Source organism: Drosophila santomea, chromosome 3R (genome assembly GCF_016746245.2).
Source record: "Drosophila santomea strain STO CAGO 1482 chromosome 3R, Prin_Dsan_1.1, whole genome shotgun sequence".
NCBI classification, from domain to species: Eukaryota; Metazoa; Arthropoda; class Insecta; order Diptera; family Drosophilidae; genus Drosophila; species Drosophila santomea.
The window spans coordinates 2,270,669-2,288,149 of record NC_053019.2 but is presented as its reverse complement, the minus strand read 5'-3'; the positions used below and the strand labels follow the sequence as shown (position 1 = coordinate 2,288,149).

General features: G+C 43.1%; 4 protein-coding genes across 5 annotated transcripts; 1 reads left to right on the top strand and 3 right to left on the bottom strand.

The window, feature by feature from the left end:
* Positions 1-326: 326 nt before the first annotated feature.
* Positions 327-964, top strand: LOC120452791 (pupal cuticle protein Edg-91). Its single transcript, XM_039637183.1, has 2 exons — positions 327-372; positions 436-964. Exons 1-2 carry the CDS (start codon positions 349-351, stop codon positions 877-879), a joined length of 468 nt encoding a protein of 155 aa, XP_039493117.1. The 5' UTR covers positions 327-348; the 3' UTR covers positions 880-964.
* A 414-nt stretch (positions 965-1,378) lies between these two features.
* Positions 1,379-2,369, bottom strand: LOC120452747. The gene is made up of 2 exons (XM_039637122.1): positions 1,572-2,369; positions 1,379-1,519 (listed from the first exon to the last, which is right to left on the bottom strand). Exons 1-2 carry the CDS (start codon positions 2,325-2,327, stop codon positions 1,379-1,381), a joined length of 897 nt encoding a protein of 298 aa, XP_039493056.1. The 5' UTR covers positions 2,328-2,369.
* Positions 2,370-3,175: 806 nt separating this feature from the next.
* Positions 3,176-5,673, bottom strand: LOC120453244 (adenosine 3'-phospho 5'-phosphosulfate transporter 1). Of its 2 annotated transcripts, none has more exons than XM_039637847.1 (5): positions 5,425-5,673; positions 5,217-5,376; positions 4,102-5,155; positions 3,696-3,821; positions 3,176-3,614 (listed from the first exon to the last, which is right to left on the bottom strand). In XM_039637847.1, the coding sequence occupies exons 2-5, from the start codon at positions 5,258-5,260 to the stop codon at positions 3,444-3,446; spliced, it is 1,395 nt and encodes a 464-aa protein (XP_039493781.1). In that variant the 5' UTR covers positions 5,261-5,376; positions 5,425-5,673; the 3' UTR covers positions 3,176-3,443. The 2 variants fall into 2 exon arrangements, with proteins under 2 accessions (XP_039493781.1, XP_039493780.1); XM_039637846.2 differs by having other exon boundaries at positions 5,217-5,370.
* A 10,582-nt stretch (positions 5,674-16,255) lies between these two features.
* LOC120454052 (keratin-associated protein 5-6) lies at positions 16,256-16,465 on the bottom strand. The gene has a single exon (XM_039639058.1). The coding sequence runs from the start codon at positions 16,463-16,465 to the stop codon at positions 16,256-16,258; it is 210 nt and encodes a 69-aa protein (XP_039494992.1).
* Between the last annotated feature and the right edge of the window lie 1,016 nt (positions 16,466-17,481).

Sequence of the window (17,481 nt, the reverse complement as noted above, 5' to 3'; positions counted from 1 at the left end):
GATCGCTTCAGTGATTATTTTTATTGGGTTTTCCACGATCTTGCTCGGACCGCAACTAAAGACAGACCTCAAAAAAATGATAATTTAGTTTTGGGGCTGTGAGTTCGAAAAATTAACGCGTTCTGAGGCCCAGTAAAGCAGTGCCAGGCAAAGTGTCTCTTGGGGATTCCAAAATTACGTCACAAACTGGTTTCGCTTTCGCCGTGTTTGTTCTGCAATTTACGTAGAATCACTTGGCAATGCGAAGCGCGTACTTGAGCTTCTTGGCCGGATCGAAGTGGCGGTATAAAAGCGGTGGGCACTCCACAATTGCAATTTAGTTTCGTCCAAGAAGCGCTCGTTATCGCAATGGCTCTGGTTCGTGTGAGTTGCGTAAGTCCGGCTGCTATTTCCGCTACGATTGGAATGCACTGAATCGATTTGGTTACCTTGCAGATGCTGGCCCTTTTGCTGATTGCCGGCCAAGGCCAGGCGGCGCCCGTCAAGGCCCAAGGTCGCACCTTGGGCCTTCTGGGCGGTGGATTTGGCGGCAGTGTGGGCCTTAGTGCCGGCATCGGAGTGGGTGGTGGCCTGTATAGCGGATTCGGAGGCGGTGGCTATCCCAGTGGCTACCCAGGCGGCTATGGTGGTGGCTACTCAGGCTACCCCGGATACGGCAGCGGTGGCTTCGGAGGCGGCTACTATCCAGGAGGAGGTTACTCCGGTTTCGGACACAGGCCTCACCACCACGGAGGATACTACCCGGGCGGTGGATCTTACTACAATCAGGGCGGATCCTATGGCGGCCATTATAGTCAGTCGCAGTACTCCAATGGATATTACGGAGGCGGTGGTTATGGAGGCGGTGGCTATGGAGGCAATGGCTTCTTTGGAAAGTAAAGATGCCAGATCTTACCGCCGAAATAGTAAAGTACTTGTGATGGACACTTTGTAATTTGTAAATAAACGAAGACACATAACCAGATTTAGTAAGCTCAATTCAAGACACTCCAAATCCGGTTTTCCTGTTGGAAATATTGTCCTTGGCGCTGCCTTTGTGGTTATTCTCCCACTTATTTTTATGAAGCAGTCGCGACGTGCATAAATTTAATGGCCAAAGATCCGAGATTTATGCGCAAGCCTGACTAATCCATTGCCTCGCAATAATCTGGGAATTCCTAGAGTTTATCTTGCTGGAACGCCAAACATACGACTCCCATTAACTGCTTGGCAATTATTTTAATGGAATAGTGAACTTTACCGCTACGCTTAACACCAATATATATTTATACAAGCTCTCCTTTTATTTGTAAGGAATCTTCGTTAAAACTATTTCGCATAAAAACTATTTACACTAAAAATGTACATATCGCTGCATACAAATTCGATTTGTAGCTCCTTATCCGTAGCTGCTTCTCTGATCCCCTGACCGATAGCCTCCAGTTTGGTAAACTGGCTGCACCTGACCCGTCAACTGCTGAATGATTCCGTTTACTGTGGTGGCCACGCCTCCGACTAGTTGGGCAGGTGTCACAGGAGGCTGGAATAAATAAATTTAAAGATTCGGAATACATTTAAGCTATTAAACTTACCGCTCCCGCAGAATCGTAGTACACACGATTCGGAACAGGTCGCCTCACTGGCGGAGGTGCCGCATAGTTGGGATCCACTTCAGGGTCGCTCTGCGCATCTCCAGCAGGGCGAACTGGATCTCTCAGGGGATCCCTGACAGGAACACCTGGCACCACTGCAGAGTTCAGAATTCCCGGAGCGAAGAGCGACAGCCAGGTGGCAAATGGAGCGTACGGACGCACTGGCACTGGAATGGGTTGTACAGGGGGCAGAGGATCTGAGAAAAGACCTCCGCCTAATCCACCTCCTCCGTAGCCGCGACATCCTCCGGGGTAGACTTTGACCACATTCACGTCGAAAAGAAAGCGACCCTGTTCCTTCTGACTCTGACCACCTTTAGCATCGCGACCAAACGGGGAGCAGGGGCCGCCGCCGTATCCTCCATATCCGCCGTATCCTCCGTATCCACCATATCCGGCATAACCTCCCAGGTAGGGCCTGGCCAACCTCTTGAGCTTCTTTTTAAGTAGCAGTGTGCGTTCGTCACCGGATTCATCCAACTCCTGATTGGAAGCACCTGCAAACTTGGCATTCTCCTTGTCCGATTTGTTGGTGGTACTTTCGTCCCTGGCCTTCCGACTGGCCAAGGAGCTATACGAATTCCCGGAATACGATGTGGAGTAGGCCCTCCGGCGGGGATACTCGTAACTATAGGTGTGCGGATAGGCCAACGAATAGCCCAAGGCTCCCAGAAGGAGTAGAAGGAACAGTTTCATGTTGGAAACTCGATTCTATTGCTGAAACACTTCTGCACGCTCGGCGGGATGGGCACAAACTATTCCGCTAATGCGGAGTACGCCCCAACTTATCACCTTGCCAGTGCGCGAAAAAGCCAACTCGAATTTGGCAAATTGGTTGCTCTTCCCTTAGAAGGCAGGCAGACACCGGCGATATTGCATAATGCCCTATTTTATTGGCAATTTTTCCAGGGCATTGTTTTGATATGGTAATTCAGGCCGCCCACCCGAGCCACCGGCATCATCAACCTCATCATCATCAGTATAATCGCCCACATAGCACAACAATAGCCTAGTAAAAACATGTTACACTCGGCGACTCATGTGCATTGACCTGAACCAAGCGATGGAAGCTCTCACCCATTGCTGTTTTGGCCAAAACCACGTTTCTGCCAAAAATGTAACCCGAAAGTGGGTCAATGTCGAGTTTACCGACTGCACCAAGTATCGCTAATATGGGAGCCAAGCTAATTAGTTTTTGGATGCACGGATGCTCCTCACATTAATCAATTTTTGACGCTCCGCACAGCTACGAGTATTAATGCCTAATGAAAATTGTCAGCAAATAAGCCCTATTCAAGTAATATACAGAGTATGAATAAAAACATGAATCATCTAATCCCTGTTTCGAAGCAAAAATAAAATTAGAAATCATTTTACAAATTTTAGTCCGTTTAGTGAAGCCGTTTTTGGATAAGCAATTTACCAAACACGGAAAATAGAAATCGAATTCTTAGAAATACCTTTTAGCTAAAGATTCCATTCAAAATAGTGGGACTTAACGTTAATAGGTTTTCAAATGAAAAACCAAAAATACAATATTTAACTTCTTTTGAAAACTGTAATTATTGCAGAACACATAAAAATGTTTACCTTAGCACACGAATCACTCGTTAGACGTCTACGCTTACGATTAAGATACAAGTATACATTCAACTTAGAACTATGAAAACAAAACTATACAATTTTTGGAGAGTCCGAGCAGCCTCTGTTTGGGCTTTGGAAGTTGGATCTTCCATGGGCTACCATGAGCACAATAAAAAGGCTGAGCCTGGAAGTCTGTGCGTTGTATTCGAGGGGATTCCACGTCCCTAGTTAGACAGCCATTTTGGGTTTGTTACCCTCGGCCCGTTTCCGAATCGCCCTCAATCGCTGGGTGCAGTAGACCCTTAGGAAGATGGCCACGAAGACGATCAGAACCCCGAAGATGCCCAACAGCGAAATGCTGTGCTGGTAGATGAAGCAGGAGAGCATGATGGCCACCGCCTATGGGAAGCAGAATTAAATTTTTCATAAGCACGCAGATGAATAAACAAACCCCCTTTCTACTTTTTCTAAATAACTCACCTGACGCAGTGTCATTATTATGGTAAACACAACTGGGCCGAAGACATCAATTGTGTGATAGATAAACAATTGGCCGACCGCTGAGCAAACAGAAAGCACAACCATATCAAATACGAACTTAGGATGCTAGAAAAATACAAAAGAACGTGAGGTAGTACCATCTGGTGTCTTACATATGTCTGCTTGAAAACCCTTTTTTTTCAAATTCATTCGCTATTTCTATGCTTCTATGAAAGTACATAAACCAAGTAATGGTTTATATACTTTAAAACAGATACTTACGCTAACAGAAAATAAACAAATCAAATGTTCAGAACAAGCTACGCTATTTTTGTTGAATAGTGATATCACTTGAGTATTGATATTGATTCAATATGTCTTTCGATGTATCTTTTTAAATATTTACCTCTGTGGCAAATGCCAAGGAGTCCATGAATCCTCCCTGCATGGACAGCGAGGCTCCAGTGAAGATGGAGGAAAACAAGTTGACGCCGCACATCATTTGCAACGGAGTCATGGCGTAGCTCTTGAAAAGCGATCCCTGCCAATTGGCAGTAAAACTGTCGAAGACCATGTACATGGAGAGCAGGAAGATGCCCGTGAGCGTGGTCACTCCGCTGGCCTTGCTGCTGTCCGAGGAGCCGCTCATAAAGAAGATCATGCCCAGCGATATAAGCAGGGCCGTCACATACTCGTAACTCTCGTACTTCGCTTTGGACATAAGTTTGCCCATCAGCATCACGGGTATAATCTTGCACGACTTGGCAAGCACCTGGGTGGGAAAGTTGACAAACTTAAGGGCCTCGTACTGAAACCATGCGCTCATTATGTTCGAGAAGGAGGCATAGGAGTATTTGTACAGAGGTGCACGGTGTCGCACAGGTGAGGGCTGCCATTGTAGATAGGCCAGCGCCACGAGAAAAGCCAGCAGACGATTGGAAAACACTAGGAACTGAGAATCCCTAAACTTGGCACTTTCTCCAGTAAAATTGAAATAGTTTTGTGTCATTATCTTCTCCTGTAACACACCCCAGGTAAGATAGGAGATCATCAGGCCACCAAAGCACCATAACAGTTGCACGGCCTCCTGGGAACTCGTTCGCTTAGCTGCCGTAGAGGCCGCCTGACGTTCCTTATCCGCGGCGCTGCTCCCTGCATCCAATTGATCGTATCCAGAGTTACCTGTTATACACATATTGATAGCTCTGTGCAGAAATGTCTTGTTGCCCCTTTCCAGGTAGTTAATCCTGCCGACATATTTGTAGATTAAGTACCCCGGCACAAAGACGCAGCTATAGCCAAAGCAATTGACCAGCAACTTAAGGAACCAAGCGTAGTCCGAGCTCTGCGACTCCACCAGCTGGGAAAGGGTAACATCCTGGTTGTAGTAGCCTCCTAGGGAGGCTCTCAGCAGATCCGAGAAGAAGTGTATGACCAGCAGGCTGACCACGATGAAAGAGCTGTCCAGAGTTCAAGGGCGGAATTAGTCTACTTTTATTGGTAATTTCGTTGGACTCTCACCATATAACCAGCTCTGGAACCCGACCCATTTTATAGGTGTACATGTGGCGCGTTTCGTTTGCTTTCTCGGATTGAATGCCCAGTGCTGCGGAATCGAAAGATTCAGCGAATCTATTCCCAGTCAAGTGTCAAGAGTTCAACAACCGGCGCGGCTCTGAAACTAGTTTTCGCATGATTTGCACACTCCATATCGGCATCTTCTAATTACCATATCCCGAGTTTGTTTACAGTCGGTTGCCAGATGTGCGTGCGGTATGTTTGGAGCTTCAGAGTGTTCTATGCTGGAAGTCCAACGGAGTGGGTTTCCGGGGGTATTGGGCTCGGGCAGCCGGCACTAGCTCTCAGGCCAGCTGCTCAAACATTCTGCAGTTATTTGGATGCCAGCAAGTAGTCGGAAATTGCCAAATATTTTACGATGGTAACCAATACGTTACCAGTATGACCGCGCTGATAGCGATAAAAAATACCATGCGCGCTAAAAATAAATACCATTCGAGGTATTCCCTAATATTTTCAATCGCTTATCGTTGAGTTTTTAGTTCGCTGTTTTTATACCCGTTACTCGTAGAGTAAAAGGGTATACTAGATTCGTTGAAAAGTATGTAACAGGCAGAAGGAAGCGTTTCCGACCATATAAAGTATATATATTCTTGATCAGGATCAATAGTCGAGTCGATCTGGCCATGTCCGTCTGTCCGTCCGTCTGTCTGTCCGTCTGTCCGTCTGTCCGTCGGTCTGTCTGTCCGTCCGTATGAACGCTGAGATCTCAGGAACTACAAAAGCTAGAAAGTTTAGATTGGGCATACAGACTCCAGAGACATTTTAGATTTCACTTTCGCATATTGAAACTCTTGACGCATCCATACAGTCTTTAAATTATCCCAGGAAATAAATAATAATGAAAGCGGAAGGGCTGGTGCTTAAATCCAATTGGATAAAAGGCGATTATCGTTGATAAGAACTAATGATTTTTTCTTTATTATCGCTGTTTTCTGGCATTGCCGTTACTTTAAATTTTTGGATCGTAAACTGATCCTAGATTTGAAAATATTCAATAATTAACAATAATAAGTTAACATCTTTGTCCCACTTACATTAATTTAAAATGAACAAAGTTATAATTTAAAAACATCAATGCTAAGATTAATCAATATGGTAACAATTATAAAAAAATATTAGGTATTATACTCAAATATTTATATTGTAATAATTAAAATTCAGCACGCATGCTGTTGCGCGCTCACACAACTTACAATCAAACGAAAGGAAATTCCGCTTGAGGTCTAATACCAGGCGCACAGCAATTGCAGGAGGAGTGTGGAATGTGTGATTCAGAGGACACCCCTTATATAGCGAATATAATGAAATCGAAAGGACTCGATGGTGCCCATGTGTGTGTATGTGTGTGCGTGCGCGAGGGGTGTGTCGCTTGACATTGCCATTCCTTACTTTAGGGGTGGGTTTCGATGGCAGTGGCGTGTTCTCGGCTCTGCAACCCCCAGTGCTGTTACTTAGGCTATATAAAAACTATACAAAATAAAAAGCCAGAACTTTTAGGTCGAGCTTTAATAATAAATGAATACAAAAAGTCGAATAATAACACGATTTTAAAAAGATATAAACAACAGATAAACGTTTCAAGTGTATTTAAAATCAAAGCCATTTTAGATGAATATTTATTTTGAGTGTTCTCAATAAACATTTTGAAATGTTTCAAAATTGCTGTTGGAGAATATGTACATATAACTAACATAAAAAGTTAGAAAAAGCCAGAATTTTTGCAACACTGACAACCACTGGAACAGGAACCCGATGGCAGGGACGACGCCCCTGTGGATGGCAGGTCGCGTTCTGCCCGCCCAAGTGGGTGGGTCACAGGCACCGGCAACCTCCGGGTCCCGCGGAGCGTTTCAATTAGCGAGTACGGGCACTGGGTGGCGCCCAAAACGAGTGCCGCACCGCCGGACTGGCTCTTTGTGATTTTTGCCAAGAACGCAGCCAAGAACCTCAGCAGCAGCAGCAGCAACAGCAGCGGCAGCACATTCAAATAGACAGACACGTGTCCATCAGCGGTTTAACCCTTCTTAAGGTAACGCCCAAGGATTACCAGGCGACCAGCAACCGCAGTGGGCAACCCACGGCACTTCGCTGCCATTGCGCATGTCGGCCACTAGGGCGTGATCTACGGGGCGGAGTAAAGCGTACGTACGGCCTGCCCCGCTGGCCCACCCACCGAGTGGGCTGGGTTCTTTCACGTTACCATTGTCGAGGACATTACATAACGGTAACATTCGGCAGCAGCGCTGCCGACAGTCCAAACCGGTTAACAGTTACGTCGTAACTAGGAGAAACCTTAGTGCACCAGGCGAACAGAACCGCCAGCCGGAGCGGCATTACTACGTCTTTATATTGATGCACCCACCCCGGTGGGTTTCAGCCACAACTGCGGTTAGTAATTTAGCACAAATTGTTTAATTTCACATTTGAAATATGTCTCGTGGTGTTATAAGGGTATCATACAGAAGAGCATAGAATTAGAGAAACACCGCATTTCATTTCTACGCCTTATGAAATCGAGGGAATCAGAGCTGACTGCTTGAAACCTTTCGGAAAAGTTTTTTTGTAAGTTCGGTTCTTAGTACTTTTGGTTTTCAAAAGTAATTCTAAGATTTTCATTTCATTTCATTTATTTTACTGAACAAATTTAGTGCATTGATGTGACTTTATTATCTTGAACGCAACTGTTTGTGGCTGCTGGCAATTTAGGGGTTGCTCTTGCGGCTGCATTTAGTGCGCGACTCCTGCTCAAGGTCGCGTCTCACACACACGTACATACGCTCTCATACAGAGAACGAAAGCGCGGTCCTGTGTCTTTGATTTCGCCCTTGTGAGTGTGGCAGCTTCTCTCACACTTGACAGATTTCAGTGTGTGTGCTCAGGCGACACGTGTGTACGTCCGTCACATACTCGTACACATTCTTTCGTGGTAGATTTCGTACCAGGAGAGCATAATCCTGTGGAACGCATTAACATAGCATAATTTGGACTGTTCAACGCACAGCCGCCCATGTGTGCGGCTAATGGAATCAGTCATAGTGTGCGTCAATGTGCGAGCTCGGAACGCACACATGCGGGTAAACAAGGGGTGTAAGGGGTGGTGTTCCCTGCCTCACAAGGGTGATGGCTACCCTTCAGCCCTCATCGCGTATACGCAATGGCTGCAAAAGCTCGAAAAGCTTAGCGAAGCTTACGACCGGGTTCTAGAATAGGATAATGACCATCAGAGAAGATAAAAAAATAATGTATTCAACTTGTAACTATTTTAATTTTTCCATAACCTAATTTGAGTAATGGACAGTATTTTACAAAATATAATTACAAAATATTATTAGCTTACATATTTATACCCGTTACTCGTAGAGTAAAAGGGTATACTAGATTCGTTGAAAAGTATGTAACAGGCAGAAGGAAGCGTTTCCGACCATATAAAGTATATATATTCTTGATCAGGATCAATAGCCGAGTCGATCTAGCCATGTCCGTCTGTCCGTCCGTTTGTCCGTCCGTATGAACGTCGAGATCTCAGGAACTACAAAAGCTAAAAAGTTGAGATTAAGCATACAGACTCCAGGGACATAGAAGCAGCGCAAGTTTGTCGATTCATGTTGCCACGCCCACTCTAACGCCCACAAACCGCCCAAAACTGCCACGCCCACACTTTTGAAAAATGTTTTGAAATTTTTTCATTTTTGTATTAGTCTTGTAATTTTCTATCGATTTACCAAAAAACTTTTTGCCACGCCCACTCTAACGCCCTCAAACCGCCCAAAGCTGCTACGCCCACACTTTTGAAAAATGTTTTGATATTTTGTCATTTTTATATTGGTCTTGTAAATTTCTATCGATTTGCCAAAAAACTTTCTGCCACGCCCACTATAACGCCTACAAACCGCCAAAAACTGCGTTTAAGACTCTCCTTCTCTCTTCCACTAGCTGAGTAACGGGTATCAGATAGTCGGGGAACTCGACTATAGCGTTCTCTCTTGTTTTAACGTTTAAAGAGTGCAATCTCGTTTAATAAAAGAAACCTTAACTATTATGTAATAGCATAAACAACGTATGTAAGAAATATTTTTAAAATATTTATCTTTACTTATAATAGTTCTGGGTTCATTTTTGTTTGGGCTGAAAATATGGTTGAAATATAGAATGGAAAGCCATTCCCTAATATTTAAAAATATCTGAGTTTAATTTTGTTTAGCTATCGTTGGTTCGATTGGGCCAATAATGTTACTCGAACCCGATGCTTTTTTATCCAGCTCAATAATATTAGCCAATAATTTGAGCCATTTGTTAAATTGTTTGCGCGATAAGCGCCGCAAAAGCAACAGCAACGCGGCATTCCAATGCCACGAAAAAGGACAGGACAATGGTGCGCCGGCCAACACTTTAAACAAAGGACGAGAAGGACGAAATGGACGAAAATAGAGGGACTAGAAAGGACGAGAGGCCAAGAAGGCGATGCCTGGACAATGACACTGACAATAATGACGAGGACGATGGCACTTGCCATTGTGTGTGCCGCTCGAAATTGCCTTTGAACAAATACACACAACTGGACGGGTGTGGATGTGGATGTGACTGTATCTCCGGCTTGAAAGTCGGACCAAACAGGGGAGGAACTACTTCATAGGTACGAGTAGCTCTGGAAAGTTGTCATTGCGTGTTGTCAGCAAACTGGCGACAAAGCTTATCGCAGATGGACACACACAAAGCCGCACAGTCGGAGTCAGATTCAGATGCTTTACTTGGATTCAATTGCGAAAGGGTTTGGGTGATGATGATGATAAGGATGATGATAATGAAGATGCGATCTCGCACTCGACCAGCTGTCCTGGTCTAGTTGCAAGCTACAAGATTACTAAACTGGCGAGCTGAGGCTTTTGTGCAAGTGCTGCAGCATGGTAATTAAACTCGACAAGTGCCGATTAAGTCCCATCTTCAACTGCAGGTCATAAATTTGATTGTCCTTGTTTCGTTCCTATCACGGCATGCTTGGGGCCCAGCCCAACTGAAAACCGGACGCACAGTCGACTTTTCGCTTATCTAAAGTCAAAACAATTTTCATGTGTTTCCCAGCCATAACGGGAGCTTTTTTTCATTGCCGAAGGACATGCCATTTCGCAATTAGCATTGGCGTACACAACTAATTTGCGCTGCGGGATAAGGATGACTCCGCCCCCACATTTCGGATGTCCTGCCTGCACCCACATGTTAATTAACAGCGCCGGCCATCATTTGTACTTAAGTTGAATTTTATTTTGTGAACAATTATGCTAATTTGTTAAATAAATAGGCACGCACTTCAATGCGAGGCAATGCCAAGTTGGGTAATGCCCGCAAAATGGTTGCCGTTCAAGTTAAGTTTTATGGGGTCCTTTTTTATTTTACTGCCGACTACCTCGCTCTCCGACAGAGACAGTCGTTCCAATTAAGTTTGCGTTTGCCATTTAATTACTCTAATATGCCAGTCAGACAGTCCCACAGTCAGCTAGTCATCCAGTCAGCCAGCCAACCAAGTGAATCAACCACCTCCTGGTATTTGTGCGCGTGCCGAGCATGAAAATTAGCTTGTACAATTTTCCCCGACTTTCCTCGCGCTTTTCCCCGACTTTTTCTCGGGCTGAAGGGCCACGCCAGCTCCGGACAGGCCACACCTCGAAATTGATGGCGCCATTTGTTTAGAGCAGCCATTGCCGGCAACTTATCAAAGCTCTTTGACACCCACATCCATTTGTCAAGCCGTCGCCCCAATCTGAATCTGTGCCAATGCGAAATGGAATGAAAAATACAGTCCAAGCGACTGAGCAACAAGAACAAGTCGCCTACTTGGCACATTTAATTAGTTTTAACCTTGCACATTTATATGCAAAGCAGCCGCCGCAGCTCGAGATGGAAAACTTGCTGGAATACTTAAGAAGTTGCCCTTTGAGATGTCATAACAAGGACACAGAGAGATTGAGTTGGTATGCTAAATAATAAAATAATTATAAATTAATACAACTAGTTATTACAATTTATTAATAATTATTAGGTCCAGCAAGCATTTGAAATATATATAATTTATTTTTAATACGATATAATATAATCTTTCATATAATCATATAATCTGTCAGTCTACCATATATATTTTATAAATTAATTGTTTTCATGAAATAGATCTATAAACCATATGGACTTTAGTGGTTATGCTTTAAAAAAACATAAATAACTACTCTTCCTATTCTTTTTGACCGTATTACCAAATTTTTTTTAGAAACTATCCTGTATAACTGTAAGGCAGCTTTATTTTTCCCTCTGTAGGTCTATGATAATTTGCTTGCCAACGCCGAGAGCCAATCACAGAGTTTTTATCAACTGGAATCTGCAGATTCCAAATTGACTGACAAACCGAGAGAAATGGAAAAGTGTCCATGTCCTCGACCCGTCCTGAAATCAAAAGCGGCGCTGCCGAAGACAAAAAAGTTTAAATGAAAAGGAGCACACGGCGGTCAGGACGCTGTTGACAGGACTGGGAAATGTGAAAAGTAGCAAACAGCATCAAAAGTTTTCCGGCTCTTACTTGATAGCCCGCTCCCATCTAGTCCTTCATTTCGCCTTTCATCTTTTCAGTGTGGGCCACGAGATGAGGAGGGTCGCCAGCCAATTTTTGATTGCAACATTTCGCACCAAAGGCAAAATGTGAGCCACTGCACACAAACGAAGACATGTTAAAGCTTATTTTAATATTTTCCTAGACATGGCGTTCACTTTGAGTGTGCCACCGCCTTTGTTGTTGTTTGTCCAATTTGAGCGTCCGCCCACCCCAACCACATGTTTTGCCATATAGCTGGACTAGCATGCATACCCTGTCCCGTAAGTGCAATGGATACCCATGCCACGTTGCGAGTATATTATTCCCTCCAGGCGACAAGTAATTTTACTTGGCAAAATGAATTGCACAAAGTCCTTTTTTTGCGCTTTCTCGTGCCATCTCCTTTGCTTTCTGCTCCGGCTTTATGGTGTGTGTGGCATGTGTGTTTTCCTTCGATGGGTGTCTATTCACGGATCCTTTTTGTACAGATTGGTCAGCATTTAATTTTTATTTTTTGGAATTCACTAGCTGCTGTGAAAATATGACAAAATAGTCTGCTTAGTCCTTGTACTGATTAAAAATGTAATGGTCTTATAAGTATTTCAATGATTGCGGTAGTGATTCGATAAAAAAAAATGAAGGAGAGTAAATAAATTCTGTTACCACTAAGTGCCCTCTTATAATAATATACGATTATATGGTAAAAGTTGTTTCAATCTCTATACAAAAAACTTTATCAAAACACTACCCAAATTTATTTTATTTTGTTCGTGACATATTCATTAGGATTGGTATGATTTTTATATAATTCTATCCTTGCCATCAAAATGGAAAGCTAATAATATTTTATTATATTAATACATATTATCTCGAGGTTAGGCAAGAATATAAATAACAAAATGGGAGCACAATTCTAGGGAAAGCCCTGAGCTTATTTTCCAAGCCATCAACTGGTCTCCAGGCTGCGTGCACCGACTGACAAAACAAATAAACTTGCTGCCGCTTCGGATGCTCTTCCAGAGGGGGGTGGTGGGCGTGTTAGGAGGGGGCGCGGGGTGATGCCCTGGTCGTCACACACATTTGGTATGCATAAGCAGTCGCATACCTCACGGCACAACATTATGCGGCGCGGAGACATTTTTCCATATTTTACACAACAAAAGCAATGCCAGACGCAACTTTTACAACAACTTGCTGTGACATTTTCCTTCTCCATCTCTGTGGGCATCCTCGCTCCCTGGCAGCCTCTCCTTCCACCAACAGCCGAGTGCAATTTCAAATTTAATTCGCCATTTTCAGCCACCCATTTTCGCAACCACCCCCAACTTGCCGAAACAGCCACCCACCCAAACACCCATCCAACCAACGAGCCCCGCTTCCGCCCACTCAACGCCATCTTGTGGTTTTCCTCGCCGCATTTGTTGCCCGTTTCCTTTGGCTTTTTTATTACGTATACGGAAAATGTGGAATTCCTGAAGACATTTTACTTTGCAATTTCCTTACGAGTCGTTAAACATTTCCAGGCTCTGGCACAACAACCAGCAGCAGCAACAGCACCAGCAGCAGAACCAGAACAGCAACAACCACAACCACAATGGCCAAAGTTAACAAAACTAATTTAAAAATTCAAATTTGCTTTCCGCTTTTTATATGCATCACAAACTGTTCATTTATATGGCTGGGTAAGTGAGTATGTCTATATTTGTATATATTCAGGCCTCAGGATTCAGGATCCAGGATGTGGGCGGAGATGTCTGGCTTTCCGTGGGATGGTAATTTGTATTCCTGTGGCTTTCTTGTTGATCTTCTTGTTACATTTGAGTTTTTCTTTTCCCTTCGACTGCCTTCGATATTTTGGAGGATGGTTTTTGTATAATTTATTCGCCTGCCAGCCGGAGTAATGAAATCTGATTGCAAAATACATATCCAATTGAATTGAATTTTGCCACTGCTAATGGAAAATCGTGCTCGGTAAATTTAATTAGGCAGGAGATATGTATGTATGTATATTCAAACATTTGGCAAACACTCGCTCCCAAAAGTCAGCAACGACTAAAACATGTGATCCTCATCGGAATAATGCAAATTTCAGCTCATTAATATCAATCAAATGATTGATAGCACTTAGAGCCACCACCACAGTGGCTCCGCACCCCTCGATTTCACCCCCCTCTCTCGCAGGACTGTTAATAAATCCTTTGACAATTGCTACATTAATGTCAATACATTTACATTCGTGACCGACCCCTTTCCTGTCACAATATTTGTACGACTCGTGCCAAAAGGACTCATGATAAGGATCCGCACAGCGCTGCAGAGATTGAATCCCCGCATCCTGGCAGTTATATCCGCCCGGAGATCCTGTGTCAAAGTTTTAGCTCTATTCTGCGGCTGTCTCATCAATCAATTTCGTTTAGCCACTTGTCACTCAGCCATTTTATTTGGCTTACCAAGTTTTGGGTGCGACTAATTTCCGGCAAAGGGATTGTGTGCCAAACTCTTTGGCTACTGCAAATCACATTTAAAACGCTGCTGCTAAAACACAATATTTCATGGAGACCCAGTACAGCTGTAAATGTAATTCGAACATTGTGTTAGACACTACATATATTGGGTATTGGGCGGCCATTACTGGCCCCGCGGTAAATTTGCAACAAATTAAAGGCCAATTAACCCATCAGACGGGCTTATGAGCCGCCGACCGCCAATGCACACACACGCAATTGCAATTATCAAATTAGTGCGGGGCGTGGCGGGTCAAGCAATTGGAGAAACAAATAATAAATTGGACGCTGAAATGCAAAATACACACTAAGCACTATAATTAAGTTGTTGACCCGACCCGAGTTGACCCGCGCTGCATCGGTTTAGGCCAAGATGCGCTGCCCAAACAACAAACCACAAGCAACTGACAACTGACAGGCGCGTAGGCCTCGAATTAATTAACATGTTTGCATTGCACAAGATGCAGCAATTATGAACTGGCACGGGTGTGTCCTGCCATTCCCCCCAGTTCCAATTTTCCAATTTTTAAGCCCTCGAACTGCACTTAATTTTCCACTGATATGGATCCTCCCTTTCGCGTTCTAATGTCCGTTGTGGCCTATTAAACACACCCCTTGGTTCTTTCGCTGTGGCCCACCTTGCCCGAGTGAAACGGCACGCGCCGCTGGAAATTTTCTCCAAAAATTTTCAACATACCTCTGCGGTTCTCCGGACGTTTTTATAGTTCTTCTCAAATTGCTCTAATTCGTTAAGTTATAAAACCGGCCGCCAAGTTTTCAGATCCATTTACTTTTATTGCCACTGCGGCGGTCAATGAACCAAATGTCAAAAGGACTGCCCAAAAAGGACGACACATGCGTGTTAATCTCTAATTTGCTAGGTGATCATGTGGATATATACAAATGTATATATATATATTTATATAGACACAACGCATACATATTCAACATCACAGCGGGTAGTTAATAGGAGCTTGTTCCAGAATTGCCAGACGTCGCCGTGTTTCAATTTTCGGTATCTAAAGTTGTTTTTCACATTTTAATGGCGCTATTTTCATTAGGCAAATGTATGTTCGACTTATTCCTTTCATTTTACTCCCCAAAAATTCGACTCCTTTATTTTTGTGTGCCGCTCATTAGCATATAAAATGTATGAGTTGTCGCCAGCGAGTCTGTCTGTATACACAATCCACGTTTATTGCATATTCATCATTTTAATTGCTTGTTTTCATTCTAAATGACTCGATAAGGCTTTTACGGCTATTAGGCGAAGGCATCCTGCCGCTCACCATCTGTATCCCTATATGAAGGATACTAGGAGGAGCATGGACAGGTACGCCAATTTAATATTAAATTTAAATATTGTACCAAGGTTAAATAAAACAGCTCTCTCTCTGTAATTCTTCTTTTTGAAGACAGAGCTTCAACTGAAATTAAATACTGCAGGTCTCCAACTAGAAGGACAAAAGAACCAATTCACGTAGAAAAGTGCAAACGAGATGTACACGAGGGAAATGGCGGGGGAGAGGTCCCGATATGATTACTTTTCCTTTTGTTTTCCATTTTCGGAACTGGGGAAATCAGGAAAGCGAGGTGGAAAAACAAAGGAATTACTTTGCCAACGAGTGAACGAATATGAATAAAAAAGTGATCAATGCAATGAAAATGATTGTCTGCTCATTGTACCGCTCCCTTTACAATTGAGCGCACAAAGTGCGAAAAGATGAAAGTTTGCAATATGTAACAGTACTTTAATGAAAAGGAAAAGCAAACAATTTTAAAAACAAAAGTTTTCTGAGGGCAAAGTCCAGTGGAGGATTGGAGCAAAGAATCCTGGAATTCGGGTATATTAATGAAATATGCTACACCTCTTTCGTGTTAGACCTACCTGGAGTTCTGCATTAATCCTTGCAGCCACACCCACAAGAGGAAGCACATCGACAGGGATTGCATCCACATCCGCAGGACCTGGATCCGCTGGACCTGGATCCGCAGGAGACGCACTGGGGCTTGCCACATCCACACTGCACCTCTTCGGGCTCCTCAATGAAACAGCTCTGCACCATGGAGATGGTCAGGGCAACCAGGATGATTAACTTTATATTGAACATTGCAAACGGCTGGAGAAATTGCAGTCAACTCGAAACTGTGCCAAGGTAAAACGATGATCTACTCTTTATAGGTCCTAGGGGTATTGCATTATTTGAACAGTTGAACTCTTGATCTATTTTGGGCTATCACTGCTTATTAAGTAAACAGTGGTTCTGCACCATGTTTTTTTACCAATAATATATGTTTGCTTTAAATTTATAGGCGATATAAGGTGGATAACACTTTGTACTGCTATTTATTTCCTTTGTGGGTATGTCTTTTAAGTATTTATTTGTAACTTGTTCAAATATAAAATATAATTTTAACTGCTTATATAGAGTAAAATGTAAACTGCTTTCCTTAACTTGAAGTTCGAAACCAAAACAGAAATATATAAATAAATTAAAGTGTTGAAAATATGGTGCACCGTCCCTAAGAAGCAAGTACTTATACCCCTTACTCTTAGAGTAAAAGGTTGAAAAGTACGTAACGGGCAGAAGGAAGCATTTCCGACCATATAACTTATATATATTCTTGATTAGGATCAATAGCCAAGTCGATCTGGCCATGCCTGTCTGTCCGTCCGTATGAACGTCGAGATTTAGGGTGTAGTTCCCTAAAGAAAGCTAGAAATTCAGATTAAGCATGAAGACTCCAGAGACATAGACGCAGCGCAAGTTTGTTGACACATGCTGCCACGCCCACTCCTACGCCCAAAAATCGCTCAAGTCTGCCACGCCCATTCTTTTGTAAAATGATTTCATATTTTTTCATTTTTTTAGTATTGTAAATATCTTTCGATCTGCACAAAAACTTATATGGTCAGAAAAGTAATTTGTATTCAAAAGATGTATTACACAATTGTCAACATAATTATATTGAAACACTTGTGCCTTTAAATATATTTTTATTAGGAAATAACAATAATAACTGCCTTATTTAGCATATATGTACCATCGCCCTTTAAATGAATAAATAACAAAACAATAAAAGAAACAAAGAAGTTCGAAACGTAATCCAGCTGAATCCCTTTCAA

What these genes read in the sequence shown, in the direction of transcription:
- LOC120454052 (XM_039639058.1), bottom strand. Translation starts at nt 16,465, where the DNA reads ATGTTCAATATAAAGTTAATCATCCTGGTTGCCCTGACCATCTCCATG.
- LOC120453244 (XM_039637847.1), bottom strand. Translation starts at nt 5,260, where the DNA reads ATGTACACCTATAAAATGGGTCGGGTTCCAGAGCTGGTTATATG. An exon ending in GTTCCAGAGCTGGTTATATG is followed by an intron (nt 5,156 to 5,216) that starts GTGAGAGTCCAA and finishes AACTCTGGACAG; the next exon opens with CTCTTTCATCGTGGTCAGCC. An exon ending in CCTTGGCATTTGCCACAGAG is followed by an intron (nt 3,822 to 4,101) that starts GTAAATATTTAA and finishes GTATTTTTCTAG; the next exon opens with CATCCTAAGTTCGTATTTGA.
- LOC120452791 (XM_039637183.1), top strand. Translation starts at nt 349, where the DNA reads ATGGCTCTGGTTCGTGTGAGTTGC. An exon ending in CTCTGGTTCGTGTGAGTTGC is followed by an intron (nt 373 to 435) that starts GTAAGTCCGGCT and finishes GTTACCTTGCAG; the next exon opens with ATGCTGGCCCTTTTGCTGAT.
- LOC120452747 (XM_039637122.1), bottom strand. Translation starts at nt 2,327, where the DNA reads ATGAAACTGTTCCTTCTACTCCTTCTGGGAGCCTTGGGCTATTCGTTG. An exon ending in ACTACGATTCTGCGGGAGCG is followed by an intron (nt 1,520 to 1,571) that starts GTAAGTTTAATA and finishes TATTTATTCCAG; the next exon opens with CCTCCTGTGACACCTGCCCA.